Genomic DNA, 18833 nt, shown 5'->3' with positions numbered 1-18833 from the left:
TTGAAAACCTGGTTTGATTCGACTTGTCATTTATTAGGTTTATCCCAAATTAACCAAAAACGAAAACTAAAGACTTCTTCAAACGTCTTTTTCTTCACCCTCTCTGATCCCGATCAACCAACTTGTCTGATAATTACGTAAGGATTGGCGGCCATCCATTTCTTCGTTTAGCCTCTGATTTGGATGACGTCCCATGAAAGCCGACGGTTCTGCAAACGGGCTTGACAGGTATCGCAGGAAGTCTCGGTGTGATTGTGAACGAGCATCTACAGATGGAAACCGCTTTGACTTAATTGGACAGCAGGGAAAGGGTGCTTGCTGTGGCGTGTATGGTGAGTATCTGGCGTGGTTTGGGTACGGCGGTGGTCTTTGGAAGGGCGCATGCGTGAGATACGCTGGACTCCCAAACGGGAGTTCTCTGAAGGACGGAGATGTAGACTGGTCAAACTGGTTTTGGAAACCAGTACGAGGGAAGCTGGTTGGGCTTTTCTCCTGTCGTCTTAACTTGGCACGGCGATTTTGAAACCAGAACTGAAGAGATTAAAATAAAAAGTATAATTATTAAGATTGATTTGAGACCATTTTATTTTGAATATGCCTTGCTAGCTAGTAAATAAACTGTCTCATCAATATTTCGAACTCCAGTGACGCTTCGTCTGTTATTAGCCCTTTTGATGACTAATTTTTTATTGACCACTTTGCGTATCAGTTTAACAAGGACATATGTTCTGCAAATAATTTATGACGTGATGTAACATTCAGATTCTCATTCCCGGCTGACGATATTTTACTCATAGGAGTGTCAATCGGTTCTTCAGATTTTCTCTTCTCGCCTGTGAACTTTTTTTCAATCAGGTCAACTATCAGTGAATTTTCAGTATTTGAAGTGAAATTACTGAATCTCTTCCAATCTCTTCCAAGATCGTTGTTAGAGTGGAGTAAATAACCTCTTACTCTCACGATCTTAAGGAATTTGATTTTTTTTTTTATGTTAAAGATTGCCAACGCTGTTATCTACTTCTCGGTACATATCTCCTGTTCCTTAAATTATTTCACAGTTAATCCTAAAATCCTTCCTTCTCTCCGTGCCAAAACTGATTTTTAAAAATGTAATTATTAAATTAAAGGTGTTCCGCATACTTTGAAAAGAATCGACGCCCGAAAACTGGCCCCGCATCTAAGAAAAGAAGATGTAGGCACTTCGAAGTACTCATAAGTGTTTCCAGAAAAAAAAATAAAGAGTGCTCATATTATCAGTCAAGATTTCTCACCCGCACGTTTCTTGCCGTGAGTCCAAGTTTCTGTACAAGCTGATCTTCATCTTCTGGCATCAAGTAAGGCCGTTCGTTAAACACTTTTTCCAACTCCCACACTTCGATCGGCGAAAATGTTGTTCGCTGTTTCCTCTTTCGTGGCCGCTCGGCAGAACTCGGGCTTAACCGGCCAGCGTCGCTTTCTCGGCCGCTGTCGACGTCTGTGCTCGGGTTGTCGGAGTCAATGTTCGGCGAGTGCTCGGAGATTTGTCGGCTTCTGTCACTGCTGCCTCCTTGATGTTGGTCGGGAATGGAGTCGTCATGTGCTGAAAGAAAATGAATTAAAGGGCATAAGTTACGTTTCATTTACTTGTGTGCCCGCACATATTCTACACTTTTTCTTAGTTAATTGGTAGTAACGTTGAGAGAGTTGCAAACTGCTCGCGAAAGCGATAACGGAGGGAGTACCTTGCCGCAAGGTATAAACGGTGTCGGTATCTTTCGTGCCGCCGATTAAAAAACGAAACGTGCAAGCTCTTCTAGACAAGCACAAACTTCGAATTTACATTTGGGCCCTTCTTCTATTTTAGCTTTTTGAAAGTGTCGGGTGGTGAGATTGCTAAAAGTTTACTTTTCCGCGTGCGGTGAATCTATTTCCTTTGAGAACCACTGATGATGCACAAGCTTGTCGCCAAGAAAAGGTATTCATACAAGATTAGGTCATAATTCGGTGCATCTTAAAATCTCTTTGACATGAAAAGTCTTTACTTAGTGGAGACGAAGACAAAGAAAAGAAAGAAAAGCTTTTTGCTCTCTTAGTGTTATCGGCGTTAGACACATAGGATAAGGTAAATTTAGGTTTAAGACAGAAAGTAAAGTTTGTTGTTAATTGTTCTTTCGGCTTAACGAGGAAACAAGAAGCAAAAGTATATATAAAAGAAATGACTTGTTAGTTTACATCAGTCTTCACTTTTAACAAATGTTAGCCAGCGCATGCGCTTGTTACTTGAAAAACTCCACAACCAAAAAGCAAACAATTTCTGAACCAAAACTGACTCTAGTTATCAGACTCGTTATTGGAAAAGCAATACAAGGCGGAACCGACGGTGAATCATGGTGTCAGATAAACCTCAGATTTTCCGGCCCTTTCTGTTATGCTCCGATCGAAGAAAAATCGCAAACCTTGAAAATCATCAGAACTCTAGAAAAAACATTACCAAACGTTTTTATTTGAATGTTTAAATTTTACGATTTCATCTTGTACACCTCAAACGGCAGAAACTGAGATGATACACTTAAGGAGAACTGAACAATTCGCTAGCTGTTTAATTTAGCAATCAGTAAAACACTCATAGATGGAAGAAAAGTGCCAAAGTTTTCAATAGAAGTTCAAGAGTTTCGAGACTTTTCCTTCTCAGCCTTTCTTCTGCCTAACCTTAATCAGAAAGAAATTCACTGCTAGGCCCGGTTGTTCGAAAGCCGATGAACGCTAATCCAAGATTAAAAGTTAATCGAGATTTCATCTCGCTCGTTTAAAATAGGTTTAAAGGCTGATGCCAAGCTATAGGTAAAGAAAAGTCTATGTCAATACTGATGGACAAAACTCTTTTGGAAGAATCTTCATTGATTAGTAATTTTAAAAACTCTAATCAAAGTTCACGTTAATCCAGGATTAGCTTAATCGGGCTTCGAACAACTGGGCCCAGGAGATTACTACGATAAATTTATATGAATGTCAAACTTAAGAGTTTTATACACAAACTATAAACTATAAACTACTGGAAAGTATCTCTCAATTGCCTTCATTTCAGTAGCGACACCTCAGACTGATTTTATCCACAGCCTCAAAACTTGTGGATTTAATTCCACTGTCGTGTAAATTTTACGTGCGTATGGTTAGGCACTGAGCTGTCAATTTTTTTACGTTTACGCATGCGCACACGGCTCACACATCAATTTTATTTACGTACGTAAAGCTACATTGTAGCTCATCCGTGCGCTTGTAAAATTTCATATTCTGCGACAGTAGAAATCCACCCTAAAACCGTATTTCATGACAGCGGTTCGAAGTTTAGTAAGAAAGTGTGCATGAAATAGTTACTGTACTGCTTCTATTATAAACTACGAATGCATTTTTCGCATTCTAAAAGACTGATACTATTTACAATGTTTGCGCCTCTTTTTCTCCAGTTGAGGCAGAAAACAATATAGATAAAATCGCATATGGTATTCGACTTACCAGGTATCAATGAATCTGTCGACTGAGGTTGGCTGGCATTATCTTCCAGGCCCAAAATCCGGGATATTGAGAATGACAGCGGCTGACTGGAAACTGGTGCCGAGGATGGTCTGAGTAACGGAGGAGCACGTGATGATTGACTTAGCAACAAAGCAGGCGCATAGTACGACGATTCAGGAGTTGAGGTTTTACTGCACGAAGCCATTACGAATGTCTGATCTGAGTAAAGCTTACTGCAGGAAAGCAAATTGAGTGCATGAACAAGTTCCCGCTTATATCTGCCACCGACTGTCAATCAATGGGATCAAAGGCGGCCGACATTGGACTCGCGTCTTTGAAGCATCGCAACGACTGGTCGGAATCAATCTTCTTCGGCACAGAAAAACCCGACGAACGTCGGACCGTGTTCACTTTACACGGCAATCAACTGCCGACAATTTAAATACATTTAGAACCGCATTTACGGCAAACGGAAAGCGCAAGATTCCCGTTTTCTTCTTCTTCTTCTTCTTTTTTTTTTTTTTGAACAGATGAGAATAGTGAGAATAGAGAATAGTGCAAAATAATTCGCAGATAATTATCACAGATGAGAATAGTGCAAAATAATTCTAATCCTTTGATGCTAACACAAAACTAATGAATTTTACCAAGAAAGTAAAAACCATTAACCATTACCATTAATCACTTATTAAGTTTACGTTCAATATTAAACTTTGAACTGCCGTTATTTTTTCTCATTGTAACTCTGGCCCTGAAGAAGACTAGTAGCACTAGTTGAAATATTGGCCTTTTTAAAATAAATTGCCCTTTGCCCGGCGTTGTGGCAGCCCTGCAATCAGTTTGGCCATTCCCATCGCCCAACCGAAGCGCTTTTTTCGAAAAATAAAAAAAGAAAAAAATTCCGGATTCAGAGTCAAAGAAGCAAATACTTCAATTTACAACAATTGGTATATGATGTGATGTCCTTGTCTTTAATTAACATCGATACTACGTTTTTCAAAGGCTGTTTAGACAATTGATAGTCGTGTCAGAATATACATCTTTTACCATCTGATCAGACCCCTTCAAGTGTTAATTCCTTTTTTTTCGCCCGACCGAGGGGAACAAAACTTTTATTGGGAAGGCCTTTGGTTAATTCAGTTTTACGTAAAGTGACGTCTGGTACGTGCATTTCTACTACAAGAGATCCGGCAACGAAACGTATTCAGAACAGTTCATTTGTGCATCGTGTGGTCCCCTGCATTCAAAAGTGTATTAAACCGGCTTTTATTAAAATTTTCACATCACACCAAGTTCTAAACTAACCCCCTCAGTGGGTGGAATAATAGGAACCAATCAAATTGGTTTATGTGGTCGTTAGAATTTCCTCCAATCAGAGCTCGAGGTACAGATGTCTGCATGCATGAAAGTGAGATTCAGTGCAACAGTCACCAGACGTTTTCCTTCTCTCGACGTTCCGTGGGTCGTTGTGGCAGCTTCGCGGGTCAATAGACCCTTATCACTCGGCGACCATGTTGAGTCAGCTTTATTTTCGCACGGCAAGCCTCGACCAGACGCGAATTCAGTGCGAGGCTTACCGTGCAAAGTAGACGTGAAAACTACAAAGGACCGCGAACGATAATGCTGTCAGTTGACGTAGGATCTACAAGAGACCTAATCAGCCAAAAATAAACTGCAACACAAACTGCAAGGCTGATACTACGTGAAAGAGTTGACTCTGCGAGACAACAACCCGACAGAAACCGACAAAACAGGGCTGCAACCGTGGACAGCTGTTTCGTTCTTATTGGAACTCGTCAGCACGGTGTAGCAGTTCTATATGAAACCAGTGACAGAGCCAGCTCAAATAAAATGCAACAAAACCCATGTCCTATCAAGTTTCGTACTTTGAACCTGCCCGCTCCCCGAACCACGCGTTGCCACATCACGTGCCTCAGGGAGAAAGCAGACAAAGCATCGAATTCCTGTCTCGCAAAGTCAACTGAATGTAGATGGACAAAACCATCTTAACATTGAAACGCATGGACAAAACCATGCTTAAAAGGCCCACCATGGACAAAACCATGCAAAAGCTTTTTATTCTCCTGAGACTCAACATGACCGACGTGTGATAAGGGTCTATTCTGTTTGGGGAAAAGAGAAAAAAAAAAAACTTTTGGACAAGGGTATGGATCAAAGTATTAACTTTGAATGAACTTATTCAGAAGCATAATGTTTATCTAATAAAAACCATTGGTTTTCCTGCAACACTCGACAGCATACATGCATTACTAACATTAGATTGGCAGACAACTGGTGTGTATTGGAAAAGCGACAATAAAAAAGGAAATATTTTTAATCCTCTAAATTAAACCCAAATTCGGTCTTGTCTCTTCCACGTCAGTTTATGTAACTTCAACACAAATGCACGCCTGTACCTCTGAATCAACATCAAGAACTTGTTAAATCCGACCTTGCGGACTCGAACTTTGTTTGAACCGGTCGTTTATCGGGTCAGGTGTTTAAAAGGAAAAGAAGGGCAAGAAAATGACAAGTGGCCACGATGATAATCAACATCTTTGGAGCCGCGCTTTCAAGAACAAACCATCACCAAGGTAACACGGTCTACGTGTGGTAAGGTATCATTGCAATTAAGCTTGTTTGTGTTTTGGTGACTTACAACAATCTCCTGCTTAGATTTTATTTAAACCTCCCACTCAAAAACGTTTAACTGAAATAAACAGTAAGACAGGATACGACATTGTCTCCTTCAAGTTCATCGTGGTAATATTAAACTTTTGATGCAGACCAGATAACGAGACCAACACCATTGATCCTTAAATCATATGAAACATATATTTTGAGCTACGGATGAAAGATCAAATAGAAGAAAGATCCTCGCAGTTACTACGCAACTTGCCTGTAAGAATCGAGAACTGCATTTCAGCGACCACTTGGTCGAATTTCTGATATTTCGTCAGAAGATATCCTTGGATTAACTATTTTCTAAAATCATATTTTAAAGTTCCAAGGTATTTTATTTCTTGAGAAAATTGCAAGAGTTTGAAAAGCGGCCTAGGTGAGGTCACGGGCCGATGAAAACCGCGAAAATTTAGGTCAAAGGACGAAGCCCCGTTCACGGTATAAAACAACCCAATGAACTTGAAACTTTACACAGACCTAGACCCACCATCTCAAAAGAAAATAATACAATAAATATTCCAAACTCGCCGGCTGTTTTCTAAAGCATGCAGATTTATATACGCTACTCAAAATGGCCTTGTAACTAATGCCTATTTTCATTAAAATAAAAGTGTTTCTGGTATGTAATTTTCTCTAAATTGAATCTCATATCTCGAAAGACAAAGAAAAGAACTTTATTTGTTTCAAGTTTCAAGCTCTGATTCAAACTCTTTGCCACTAAACGAAGATCGAATGTGCGTGCGATACTTGCGGCTCGCAATTCACGTCACGAATTATGAGATCAGACTGATTCACAAACACTTGATATCTGGAGCCCGTGAATGTTTCTAAACATCACATATTGGGCCCTAAAACTAATCAGACTGACTGAAGACAGCCATTCAATGTTTTTCGATCCCAAATTTCTTTCCTATTCTTGCTCTAAAATGATATAGTTATTCTGGTCAATTAGCCTACGAAACATGTGCAACAAATTTGCATACCATTTCGATGTCGTAGGAAAAAGTAGTGCAAATCAAACTTTACAGTTCCTTTATCTTCTTAAATGAAGCAGGCGATCAGTAAAATGGAGAAAAACGTGTAACATTTATAATTGTAGTTATTTATTTATTTACATATTGAAAGATTTACTGTAATTTTCTCCGGTAATGCGCGTGTGAGCATAGTCAATGCAACACACGCACTTTAAGCCAACAAATTATTATTATTATTATGATTATTATTATTATTATTATTATTATTATTATTATTATTATTATTATTATTATTATTATTATTATTATTATTATTATTATCATTAGTTTCAATTAAAGACGAACGATAGCAAATTATGAGTCAGTAGAATAAGACACGAGCCCATGACGAGGAGACAAATAAAAAGCAGTTCACTACGTAAACGAAACATTTAAGTTGCTTCCTTAAATTGCCTCATTTGTAGGCTATGTTACTCGGTAAAACCTGATGTTATGCGATGGAGGCAATTGAATTTCTTGCAACCACAGCAGTGCAATTAATGCTGGTGCGAAGAATGCGTTACAAGTCGCAAAATACTTTTACAAGCCGCAACGTATCTTGTAACGTTTACTGCAACAAACAGGAAAAGGAAGAGAGGATGCTGCATGCGATCGCAATTTCATCCGCATTGTCTCACAGCGCATGCACGCCGTTGCGAGTTGCAAGGAAACTTTGTCGTGTAAAAGCACTTTTAATTCCTCATAGAATGCATGCAATCCCCCACATGCAATCGCGAAGGAAACAAATTTTAAATTATCAGTTAGCACTACCGTGATGTATCGGAATTCACAACAAGAGTCGCTCTTGAACCACACACAATCTAAGAAATGCGAATAATTTCGCCATTTTTTTTTCTAATAGGTACTATATGAAAAACTCTATCGTGTACCGAGGTGCCGACACCTGGAATCTCTTCTCACCGCTTGTGAATGGCAAAGGAACCAAGGCCTTCACGAAGAAGGCTTGGCAATCGATATCGTCAGATGTTAGAGAACTGAACTTTTCAGACGAGTCGCCTTCCACCATAGAACATATGGACACAGATTTTGTATACTTATGATTAGATTTTGTACTTATCTGAGATATGGATCAAGTGGTAGAGCGAGGGTCAGGAAATTTTCAATGTTGTTATAACAGGGTCGTAACGAGGTATATTTTTTCCCGACTGATCCCACATTTTGGCCTTAAATTTTGATCTCTGATTCCAAAATCTTTATAAATCGTTATCCCTGATCCCGTGAAAATTAGTTGATCCGTAGGTTCAAATGCGGAATCTGGGTCGAACAAACGGCGTATAACTGTTGCTTGATTAAACCTGAATAAACTACAAAATGGGTCAAAATGAAGTGTCGCTTGAGTTTTTTTTTTTTAACTTAGTCCTGGTATTCACGAAATGGAGAACGACTGAATGGGAATTTGACTCCCGTCAGTTCTTCAAGTTATGATTTCCTATCGGCATAATAGTTCCATTTTAAACGTTGAACAACTCAGTTCAGTCGCATATCTAGTCATAACTCATTATCTGCCTATCCTTATTGTACTGGGCCCGGTTGTTCGAAAGCCTGTTAACGGCTAATCCTCGATTAAAAGTTAACCGAGGGTCTTATTTCGATCTTAACAAACGTTTTTCAAAAGGTAATTCTAAGTTAATGGTAACGAGAATCTAGGTCAAGTTAAGGGACTTAATTAAATCTTTTGGAAGAATCTTTTATTGATTAGCAGTTGAACTCGAGTCAAAGTTCACGTTAACCCAGGATTAGCTTAATCGAGCTTTGAACACTGACTGGCCCCTGATCTGGATTTTTTTCTGGTTGGGTTACCCTGTGACATAATTGTAAGATCTTACCAGCTCACAGCTGAGATCGATTAACCTTGAATCTAAAAAAAGTGCTTGCAAAAGGCTTTAGTGCGCGTAACGCACGATCGAGCTATGAATCCGGCATTCCGTTAGGTTCTTTATCAGAAAGACTAGACGTTTCTCATAATGAAGTCTTCTGATATTATCTTGCCATAAACTATCCGTCCGCACTTGTAAGTAGGAAAATTAAACGAGATGAAAATGAGGTCTCTTTGAAATAGATAATGGCTACCGCGGGGCTTTACGAACGATCTAGGAAACTACAGTATTTTTGTATCTTGTATTTCACAAAACCAGAATGATTAGATTGTTCTTGCCGCACCAGACTGAGAAAATACTAGTTTAATTAAGGGTAGAGAAATGAAACATGAAATTTTTTTTTATATCTTTCTCGATTTGCATCAATTTAATTTCAGTGAGGAGCAAATTTAATTTGTGATCAAAACTTTGGACAATTCCCTTGCCGCCTTGAAAGCTTTGTGTATTAAGTTTGGTTACTCGGGCGTCTCAGGATAAATAAAGTTTATTGATTGACTGATTGATTGATTAATTACTTTTATTTAAAAATTAACAATCAAATGCAACACGCGAATTCCTATTTCGGTTCCATATGAACTATTAAATTTTGAAGAAACCTAGTACTTACAACTGTTAACACACGTTTCGTGACTGCCAACTGTTTCATCACTTCATGTTCAATCGTTTGAACATTTATTTACACGCGGATAGTTCTCTGTACTATAATACACTAAACATTACATTAACAAATATCGAGCCTTTTTCTCCCCCGGTTTTGACTCAGTAAGGCTGGAATCTGCGTTTAACACAGTTGTGCAGAAATCTTGCGGGCTCAGCAGGTCTGATCTTAAACTAATCCGGGTGGAACAGAGGTAACGCAGAGGTCCTATTGCCTCTAAACTGGTTTGACTGGACTGCAAGGGATGGCTGGCTGGCTTGATCGGTCTCTTGCATCGTTGATCTTCAATCTGAATGCTTTCTTTCACCAGTGGATAAGTGGTGCATTCAGCTTGCTTCCAATGGTCTGATTGAGGGGGTCGGTTCACAAACCGACAGTCTTCTCGGATACGTTATTCTGTTTTCAGGAAGCTCAAACTGGTTTGACGGTGTGGTCTGACGGATGGACGTCATCTTCCGTTCTAGTTTTCGTGACTTGGCTCGTCGGTTTTGAAACCAATACTAGAAAAAGAAGAAAAAGTATCTTTAATTGCGTAATTAAAAAGCTTGAATAATATGAATTAAATGCTTCAATGCAGTATCAATATTCAGCCAAAAATCTTAACAGTCTACAATCATTGAGTTAAAATATAAAACATATATCGAACAAAAGCGACTCAATTTGTAAAGTAAAAGAATACAGAATGCCTTAGGTTCCCAATTTATCAACAAACTTTACTGCACGATGTAATAATTTATTTATTTAGATTTGAGAGTGAAAATAAACGTTACAAACGAACGACGTTTCGGTGTCGTCATGACGCCATTATCAACTTCGGAGTAATTGAAATAAAATATAAAAATAAATTAATATTGATTTTATTTCAACTACTCAGAACTTGACAATGGCGTCATGACGACACCGAGTTATCTAAACCTTTACTTATAAGGATTTATATTTGAACCCAGTTATCTCAATAGTCTGCACAGTGATTCCTTGTTGGAACAACAATCAAACCAGAATGTAGCATGAAAGAAATTAAAACCAACCCCAATGGTTGTTAAACCAATCTTGCTCAGCGCAGTTATAAAATTAATCATTTCTCTGATCCGTATATATGAAGCAACGATTATGACGAAAACCTACGTTTTTTCTAAAATACAATCATGAAACAAGTAACAAGAATCACGAAAGCCGTCCAATTGAGCGTTATTAACTTTACATAACTTTGTTTTCAAGCATACGCTCTATTCTTTCACAAACATTTTTTCCTTAAAAAAAAACAAAAAAACACTAGTTTATGTTGCCTATAATTCAATACCTCTCTTACCTAAGAAAAACTGAAAATTCCTTCAAAAAAATTTTCCTAACTCAAAGGGAATTCGCTTGAAGCGTTCACTGGTGTAAACTGAATCTATTGCGAATTAAAACAGTGTTTCAACTATGTTCAATTGATCAAGCGATCACGGGTCGGTCGTTGGTTTGCAAGATATATCTATTAGTGAATCCGGCAAAAATAATCGAAACTAAATGCGACTCTTCAGACCTTTCCGTTCCGTTTTATAATTAACGCGCCAAATTTTTTCACATTGCTCTTTACATTTTCCACTCGTAAACTTTCAAACTTTATTCAACATTATTCAGTGTCAACTCACCTTTACACTTTTGGCCGGGGTCCCAAGTCTCTGTCCCAGTTTCTCGTCGTCATCACCAATGAAATATGGTCGCCGTCCAAACGCTTGTTCCAACACCAACACTTCATTCCGCAAGAAGGTCGTGCGCTGCCGCCTCATCTTCGGTGCCTGCTCGGAATGAATCGATACTTGATCGGTATCGCTGCCGGAACTTGAGATTTCGGAATAAGGAGTTAACAATGGGCTGGTTTCTTTGTAGTTAGACGAAGGACTTGCGCAGTCGGAGTAAGGCGATAATGGTGGGCTGGTGTCACTGTGGCGTTCTACAAGAGAAACGTAAAAAAAAATCAATTCATTAGACTAAATTAAGGTCGGTGCCTACTATTGTCACTGCGCATACGTTCTGCGCATCTCGTGATAATCGGGTTTTCTATGGGTGGTACCTACTAATATAGAGATATATAAGGCCTATAAGATCAACAACACTTGGTTGGGCTTTCATGAGGACATCACGAAACTTACAAAAATCCTTCAGAAGAATCTTTTTCCAGTCCATCTGGTTCAAAACACTATTAATCGTTACCTCGCATTTACTCGTCATGGCGGTAATCTCCCGGTTTCCGTCTCTGACACTACACGCACCCTTTACTTTAAATTACCTTTCATTGGTCCTTTTTCTATTATCACGCAGAAAACGGTTCGCCATTTCGTTAAACTGGCGTTATTGTAACAACATTCATTTGATATTAAGTTAGTTTTCTCATCCTTTAAAATCGGTAACCCGTTCAGTGTGAAGGATCCTGTCCCTCGTGGGCTTCGTGCGGGTGTGGTTTGTAAGTTTTTGTGTGGGGGCTGCAATGCCTGCTATGTCGGCGAAACCACCCGGCATTTTTCCACACGTATACGTGAGCACATTTTCAGTGACAGGACCTCTCACATTTTTAAACCCTTACAAAATTTTGAGCATTGCCGCACTTCGTGCTCTACTGACTGTTTCAGCGTCCTAGATCACGCTCACCTTAAAACACCTTAAAAAGTGTGGTGTGGTTTCTTAGATTAATACAGGGATATTTTTGCGCGGCTTAAAACTGTGCGGAGAAAGCAGAACTCAGCAAGTGGTTTTGGTATCCAAAAAGAAAATTAAGGGTAACCATGCATTTTTCAGAGTAATAAAGCTTCAATTTGGAAAAGAAACGCCATAAATTGCTTTTTATTTTTCTGCTTTTTAGAATAATTATTGCTAAATTATCTCTAAAAAATGCGTGGTTACCCCCAATTTTCTCTTTGGATTACTATAGCCCTTGCTAAGATCTGCTTTAACACCCGATAGGCCCGCAATGCGTATATAGGCAAACGTACAAGCAAAGGATCGCGTCAAAATTGCCTGCAACCAAACTCCATGCAATGTTTAAAAATTGTACAAGAAACACTACTTAATACACAATACACAATGTAGATGCCAGATTATTAAGAACTGAACAAAATGGTAATAAAATTAAATCTTCCAATTTGATTTCGTGATCGTTTTTTAACGGCCGTTCGCAAAAAAGGTAAACAATTTACGATTATAATGTGGACTTGGCCTAAATAGCGGATGAAGTATTTATTGAAACTAATAATAAGATAATTAAACTATGTATGTTACTCTACGCGATGTGTACTCTTGTAGTTTGGGTCAATTAGACTATACATTTTAATACATTTACTTAAGAGCAAGTGGACAAAATAAAGTCGTTTTCAGTAAATCTCAGCCCGGGAATGTTTTTAGTATGCTCTTATAAACTTTTTTCATTCTCAGCTGCAACGTTCATATTTTCAGCTTCAAGGTTTTATAAGAAAGATTTTCATAAACTAACTAGAGGGTAAATTACTGGAGCTAGGTGAAGACTGCGTGACGTCATTTTCTAGCTCCAGGATACTACAGATTGAGAAGTCAGTAAGCGATCTGCTGGAGACTGGTGCACGGACAGAGAGGTTACGCAACAGCACACGTTGTAATATGTTGTCGAAGACTTTATTTCATCCGACTCCTGCACACAGGCCGCGTGTGCTTTCTGCATTTACATAAACGTGTTAGCCTACTTAAATATGCGTATACAAAATATAACATATAACAGGTGCTAATTAGCACATGCATGCTGATATGTTACATCCCCTTCTTTTAAAAAGCTATGTTAATTGAAACGAAAACAAACAAAACAAAAACATTCATTCGAAAAGGGTTCACTGTCTAGAGATCATACATCATACTAATAATATCTACTAAAATAAGAGTCAGAGGTTAAGTCTTTCTGGTGCCCGGACTTCACGTCCCGAGCGAGATTTTCTTGGACCTCCCTCGGTTTCTGCTAAGGTGGAACATTGTGGATTGGCGCTTGAGGGTCGTGCGTTGCTTCTCGACGGGTTGTTTGCTGTATTATCTGCTGAGGTGGACTCTCGTGGATTGTCGCTTGAAGATTGTGTAGTCATACTTCCTTGGGGAATGTAGCTAGACAAGTTGGTTGCCAGGTTGTTGGAAGCATTTTTTGGTCTAAGATGGATCCTATTTCTTCGTAGTTGGGCACCAGCTCTAGTTTGTACAATATATGAGCGGGGTGTATTTCCTTGATCTATGACTCTAGCAGGGCTCCACGTTTTTCTCACTGGATCTTGTGCAAAGATGGCTTGGTCCCTGTGTAGTTCAGGGAGATCCCTAGTATGCCTGTTGTAGTAGTAGCTCTGATTGTCTTGTCTCACTTTGAGCCAATCTCTAACTTCTTCTTGATTCTTTGATGGCTGGATCTTACCAGGAAGTGTGGATTTGAATACTCGGCTATTCAGTAGTTCAGCCGGTGATGGTATACTGGAACTGAGGGGCGTTGTTCGTAGAGCCAACAGGGCCAAATCTATGTCTTCTTTGGTCTCTCTGCATTTTAGAATCATCTTCTTAACTGTCTGGACTTGGCGTTCGACGAACCCATGGCCACGTGGGTAATAAGGGGATGACGTCACAATTTCAAAACCATATTGGCTGGCCATTTGTTGGAACTCGTTGGATGTAAACTGCGGACCATTGTCGCATTGGAGAGATTTTGGAATTCCATTTTCTGCAAATATCACTTTCATCTCATTCACAACGGCTCTGGTTGTAAGGCTGTGAAGTTTCTTGACAAACGGGAACTTGGAATAGTAGTCGACAATTATGAGGAACCACGACTGTTGTACACAGAACAGATCTGCGCTCACTGTTTGCCACGGTCTTGAAGGAATTTCTGATGGTATCATCGGCTCCTTTTGTTGGGAATTGTGGTATTTCTGGCAAACGTGACAAGAGTTTGCGAGATGTTCTATTTCCTTGTATATGCTCGGCCACTGAAACACAGGATTTGGCTCGTAGCTTGCACTTTTCCATACCAAGGTGCCCTCCGTGAATTTGCTGCAAGATGTTGCCTCTCAAGGATTCAGGCACTATGACACGGCTTCCAAGAAGTAACAGCCCATCTTCTATCGATATGTCATCTCGTAGGGGCCAGTATGGTTTTAGTGCCGGATCAATTTTCTTCACACTGTCGGCCCAACCTTGTGTAACCTGATGGGATAGCAGCTGCAAGGTTTCATCTTTTGCAGTTTCCATTTTGAACTCTTCCATTTTGGCTGGAGTGATTCTGATTAGGTGGTGAACTTTCACATTCATGTCTGGTACTTCAAATTCATCCAGCGGCGACAGGCGTGACAGGGCGTCAGCTGTGACCATTTCTCTTCCTGGAAGATATTTAATAACGCAGTCGTAAGATTGCAGACGCAACAGCATTCTTTGAAGACGTGGAGGTGCTTGCATCAGGTTCTTTTTGTAGATCTGTTCTAAGGGGCGATGATCTGTTTTAACCACAAACGATCTTCCGTAGAGGTACGAATGAAACTTTTCGCAGCCATAGACTACTGCTAATAGCTCTCGTTCAATATTGGCATATCTGGTCTCTGCAGGGGTAAGTGCTTTCGATGCAAAAGCTATTGGCTTGTTGTTTTGGAGCAGAGCTGCGCCTAAGCCCTTGATTGATGCGTCAACGTGGAGGACAACTGGTTCATTTCTGTCATAATACGCCAAGGTCGTTGTGGTACATATCGATAATTTCACCTTCTCAAAGGCTTTCGAATGTGATGAATTCCACACAAAGTCAACGTTCTCTTTCAAGAGATTTCTTAAGGGGGCAGTTTGGTCAGCTAGGTTGGGGATGAATGAGCTCATGTAGGTTGCCATCCCCAGGAAGGTGTGAAGCTCCTTCTTGTCTTTGGGTGGTTCTAGATTTTCTATGGCTCTGACTTTGTCTGGGCTGGGCTTAACACCGTCCGGTGTATAAAGCATTCCAAAGAAATTGCACTCCTTTGTCTTGATAACACATTTCTCGTCATTGAGCTTGATGCCAGCTTTCCTGGTGCGTTCCATGGTTTCGTGTAGATGTAAATCATGCTCTTTGTCATTCTTTCCATAGACTGTAACGTCATCGGCAATACCAATGGCTCCCTGGCAGTCCCGATATGTCTCGTCAATCTTGAATTGAAAAATATCTTGACTCATTCGTAGACCAAACGGCATTCTAAGGAATCGGTATCGACCAAAGGTGTATTAAAAGTTGTTAGATACGAGGATTCTTCGTCTAGTTTGACATTCCAATAGCCATTGCGAGCGTCGAGCTTACTAAAAAGCTTTGCTCCTGCTAATTTGGGTGTGATTTCCTCTAGGGTGGGTATGGGATGATGTTCTCTTTTGATCGCCTTATTCAGGTCCTTAGGATCGAGGCATAAACGGAGTCGTCCATTTTCTTTTTCTCTGATAACAAGGGAGTTAACCCAGTCTGTGGGTTGTGTTACTCTTGCAATGATATTTTGGCTTTCCATCTCACATAGTTCGGCTTGTAATTTGTCTTTCAGCTCTATGGGCACTTTGCGAGGTGCATGAACCACTGGGGGTATTTTGGGATCCAATGTAATGTGATATGTATAGTCGTCAAAACATCCAACAGTACCATTGAAGCATTCTGGGTACATCTCCATCAGTTCTTGCTTATTTCTGATTGGTGGCCGCTCTTTGAGTGGCACTTGGCTTTCGATGTAATTCGGGCTTTTCTTCCGAGTACCTGAGTTTTGACCTGGGGCCTCGAAGCTGTTAGTCGGAGCAGCCTGGTCTAGTTGATTTGTTTTGAGTGAGCAGTGTAATGAGATTAGTTTCAGTGCCGTGCACGCTTTTAGACCGAGAATAGCTGGCCCTGGAGTATCTGTGACGTAAAAAATGCAGTTTATCTTCTTCTCTTTGTACTTGCAAGGGATGTTTATAGTACCAAGCTGCTTGATTATAGACCCCCCGTATGCTGAAAGAACGGCTTCGTTCTTTTCCAGTGCTTCTGGTTTGGGATTTCCTTCGTCGTCAAACTTTTCTGGGGCGGTTATGCGCAGTAGCCTTACGGGTAAAACATTGCTCTGTGCGTCCGTATCTACTTTACACTGGAGATTAATTTTCCGCTTCTTTTCTGGCTGAGCTATCTCAAGTGTTGCAAAAGCTTCGTCGCGTGTGTCGTGTATCGAGTGTTGCGTGTCTTCTATGGCGTTCACCTCGATGGTACTGATTGTCAGAATTTCATCGTCGTCGTCATCGTCCTCATCCTCAATCGCGTGGATAACTTTTTTGAAGACCGACTTCGTTCCATGGTTAAGTTGTTTCCGTTTGCCGGATCGGCAAACAGATTGCCAATGATTAGCTTTGCCACATTTTCGACATGATGTACCGTAGGCTGGACATTTGTTCCTCGGGTGTTGTTTCCACAGTTGTTACAGAACTCCCTTTCTTGTTCCCTACGAATGGCATTAACACTCCTGTCCTCTTGAAAGTTTCTGCTGCTTCCTGCTAGTGTCTTCATGTGTTTACTTGTTGCTTCGTGGCTCCTTGCAATCTCAATAGCGGCCGCAAGGGTTAGTGATTTGTCTCGACTTATGAAAGACTTTTGAACATCAGGATTTCTTGATCCCCAAATAAGCTGATCTAGGACTCTATCTTCAATTTCGGCGTTGTCGCGAAATTGGCACTTCGCTGCTAGATTTTTTAATCTTGAAATAAAATCATCCACTGGCTCGCCTTGCTCTTGTCGTATTCCTTGCAGCGTGTATCTATGAATTCGATGACTCGTTTTTGGCTCCAATTGATTTTCGAACCGTTCGAAAATGACGTCCGGCTTTTTCCTGTCTTCTTCCTTTGTGAATGCCCAGCTGTTGTATATATCCAAGCCTTTTTCTCCCGACCAGAGTAGGATGTAGCTCACTTTTTCTTCGTCGTCGGTGTCTTTGAGAACGCTTGAAAACATAAGCTGGCATTTTTGTTTGAATCTTGCGAATGCAGTTATTGGGTCAGGGGCGTCCCAGTCCATCTGCGGCGATGCGAAAGACGTTGCTGCTGTCATCATTCGCTTGTGTTGACCTCTCTCGACTTGACTTTAAGGATTATTCTTGTAAAACGCTGCCACCATGTAATATGTTGTCGAAGACTTTATTTCATCCGACTCCTGCACACAGGCCGCGTGTGCTTTCTGCATTTACATAAACGTGTTAGCCTACTTAAATATGCGTATACAAAATATAACATATAATAGGTGCTAATTAGCACATGCATGCTGATATGTTACACACGTGACCTTCTAACATTAGCAGAACGTACAAGAGAGTCCACAAGGACAACAACTGATTTAAACTGATTACACTCCATTTCAACTGTAATCGTCTGATGAACTTGTTACCGTGAGTGCGCCTCTCAAACTGAATCCATTTGAACTCGAAACTTATTTATACTCTGGCTGGCAAACTACCGAACAACAAAGCCGACGGTCCAACAAACAAATTGTTTGCTAGCTGTCGTTGCCGATAACAAAGAAGTTCACAGTCATCAAGCTTTCTCACTTCGCTCTTTCCTCGGTTAATACACTGTTTACTCTTACGTCGCCGACCGCGGTGTAGATACTGACTGTAATTTGTTAATTCCAAACAAAAGACTTACGAAGGTTGATTGTGCCTTTCCGCTTGTTAAAAGAAAGTCAATTTTGTAGCCGACCTTGTTGGCTTAGTGGTTTTGTAATCTAGGTCTTTTCTTCTGAAATAGGTTTAAAATCTTTTCAATAACTACGACTAAATAAAACTGGAAACGAAACTAAAAGCTGAATTGTTGCTCCACTAGCTCCAATATGAACACCTGTTTGCGGCTCACAAACGTTTCCTTCACTGCAAACCCCTTACCGTTCACACTCATTCAAACGGTCACGTTGTTCGAAGATCTTACGCGAAAAACATAAGGTGTGTTAACAAACTACATAGTGTGCGGGTTTACGCGCTTCCTTAAAAGAAAAAGTGACAAAAAAGATAGTTCTATCCCGCGGGTCGAGAAAGTGAACGCCTTGGCTCAAAGATGTTTTGCTTTCTTTTGTCTTTTTAAGTCAAAAAGCCGATGCATTTCATACAT

General features: G+C 40.1%; 1 protein-coding gene across 1 annotated transcript; it reads right to left on the bottom strand.

The window, feature by feature from the left end:
• Nucleotides 1-78: 78 nt before the first annotated feature.
• LOC146478844 (uncharacterized) lies at nucleotides 79-3918 on the bottom strand. The gene is made up of 3 exons (XM_085111549.1): nucleotides 3493-3918; nucleotides 1272-1579; nucleotides 79-531 (listed from the first exon to the last, which is right to left on the bottom strand). The coding sequence occupies exons 1-3, from the start codon at nucleotides 3695-3697 to the stop codon at nucleotides 79-81; spliced, it is 966 nt and encodes a 321-aa protein (XP_084967675.1). The 5' UTR covers nucleotides 3698-3918.
• Between the last annotated feature and the right edge of the window lie 14915 nt (nucleotides 3919-18833).

This window comes from Pavona decussata, unplaced genomic scaffold (genome assembly GCF_977016875.1).
Source record: "Pavona decussata unplaced genomic scaffold, jaPavDecu1.1 SCAFFOLD_62, whole genome shotgun sequence".
Lineage (NCBI taxonomy): Eukaryota > Metazoa > Cnidaria > Anthozoa > Scleractinia > Agariciidae > Pavona > Pavona decussata.
This window is presented reverse-complemented; position numbering and strand designations above follow the sequence as displayed.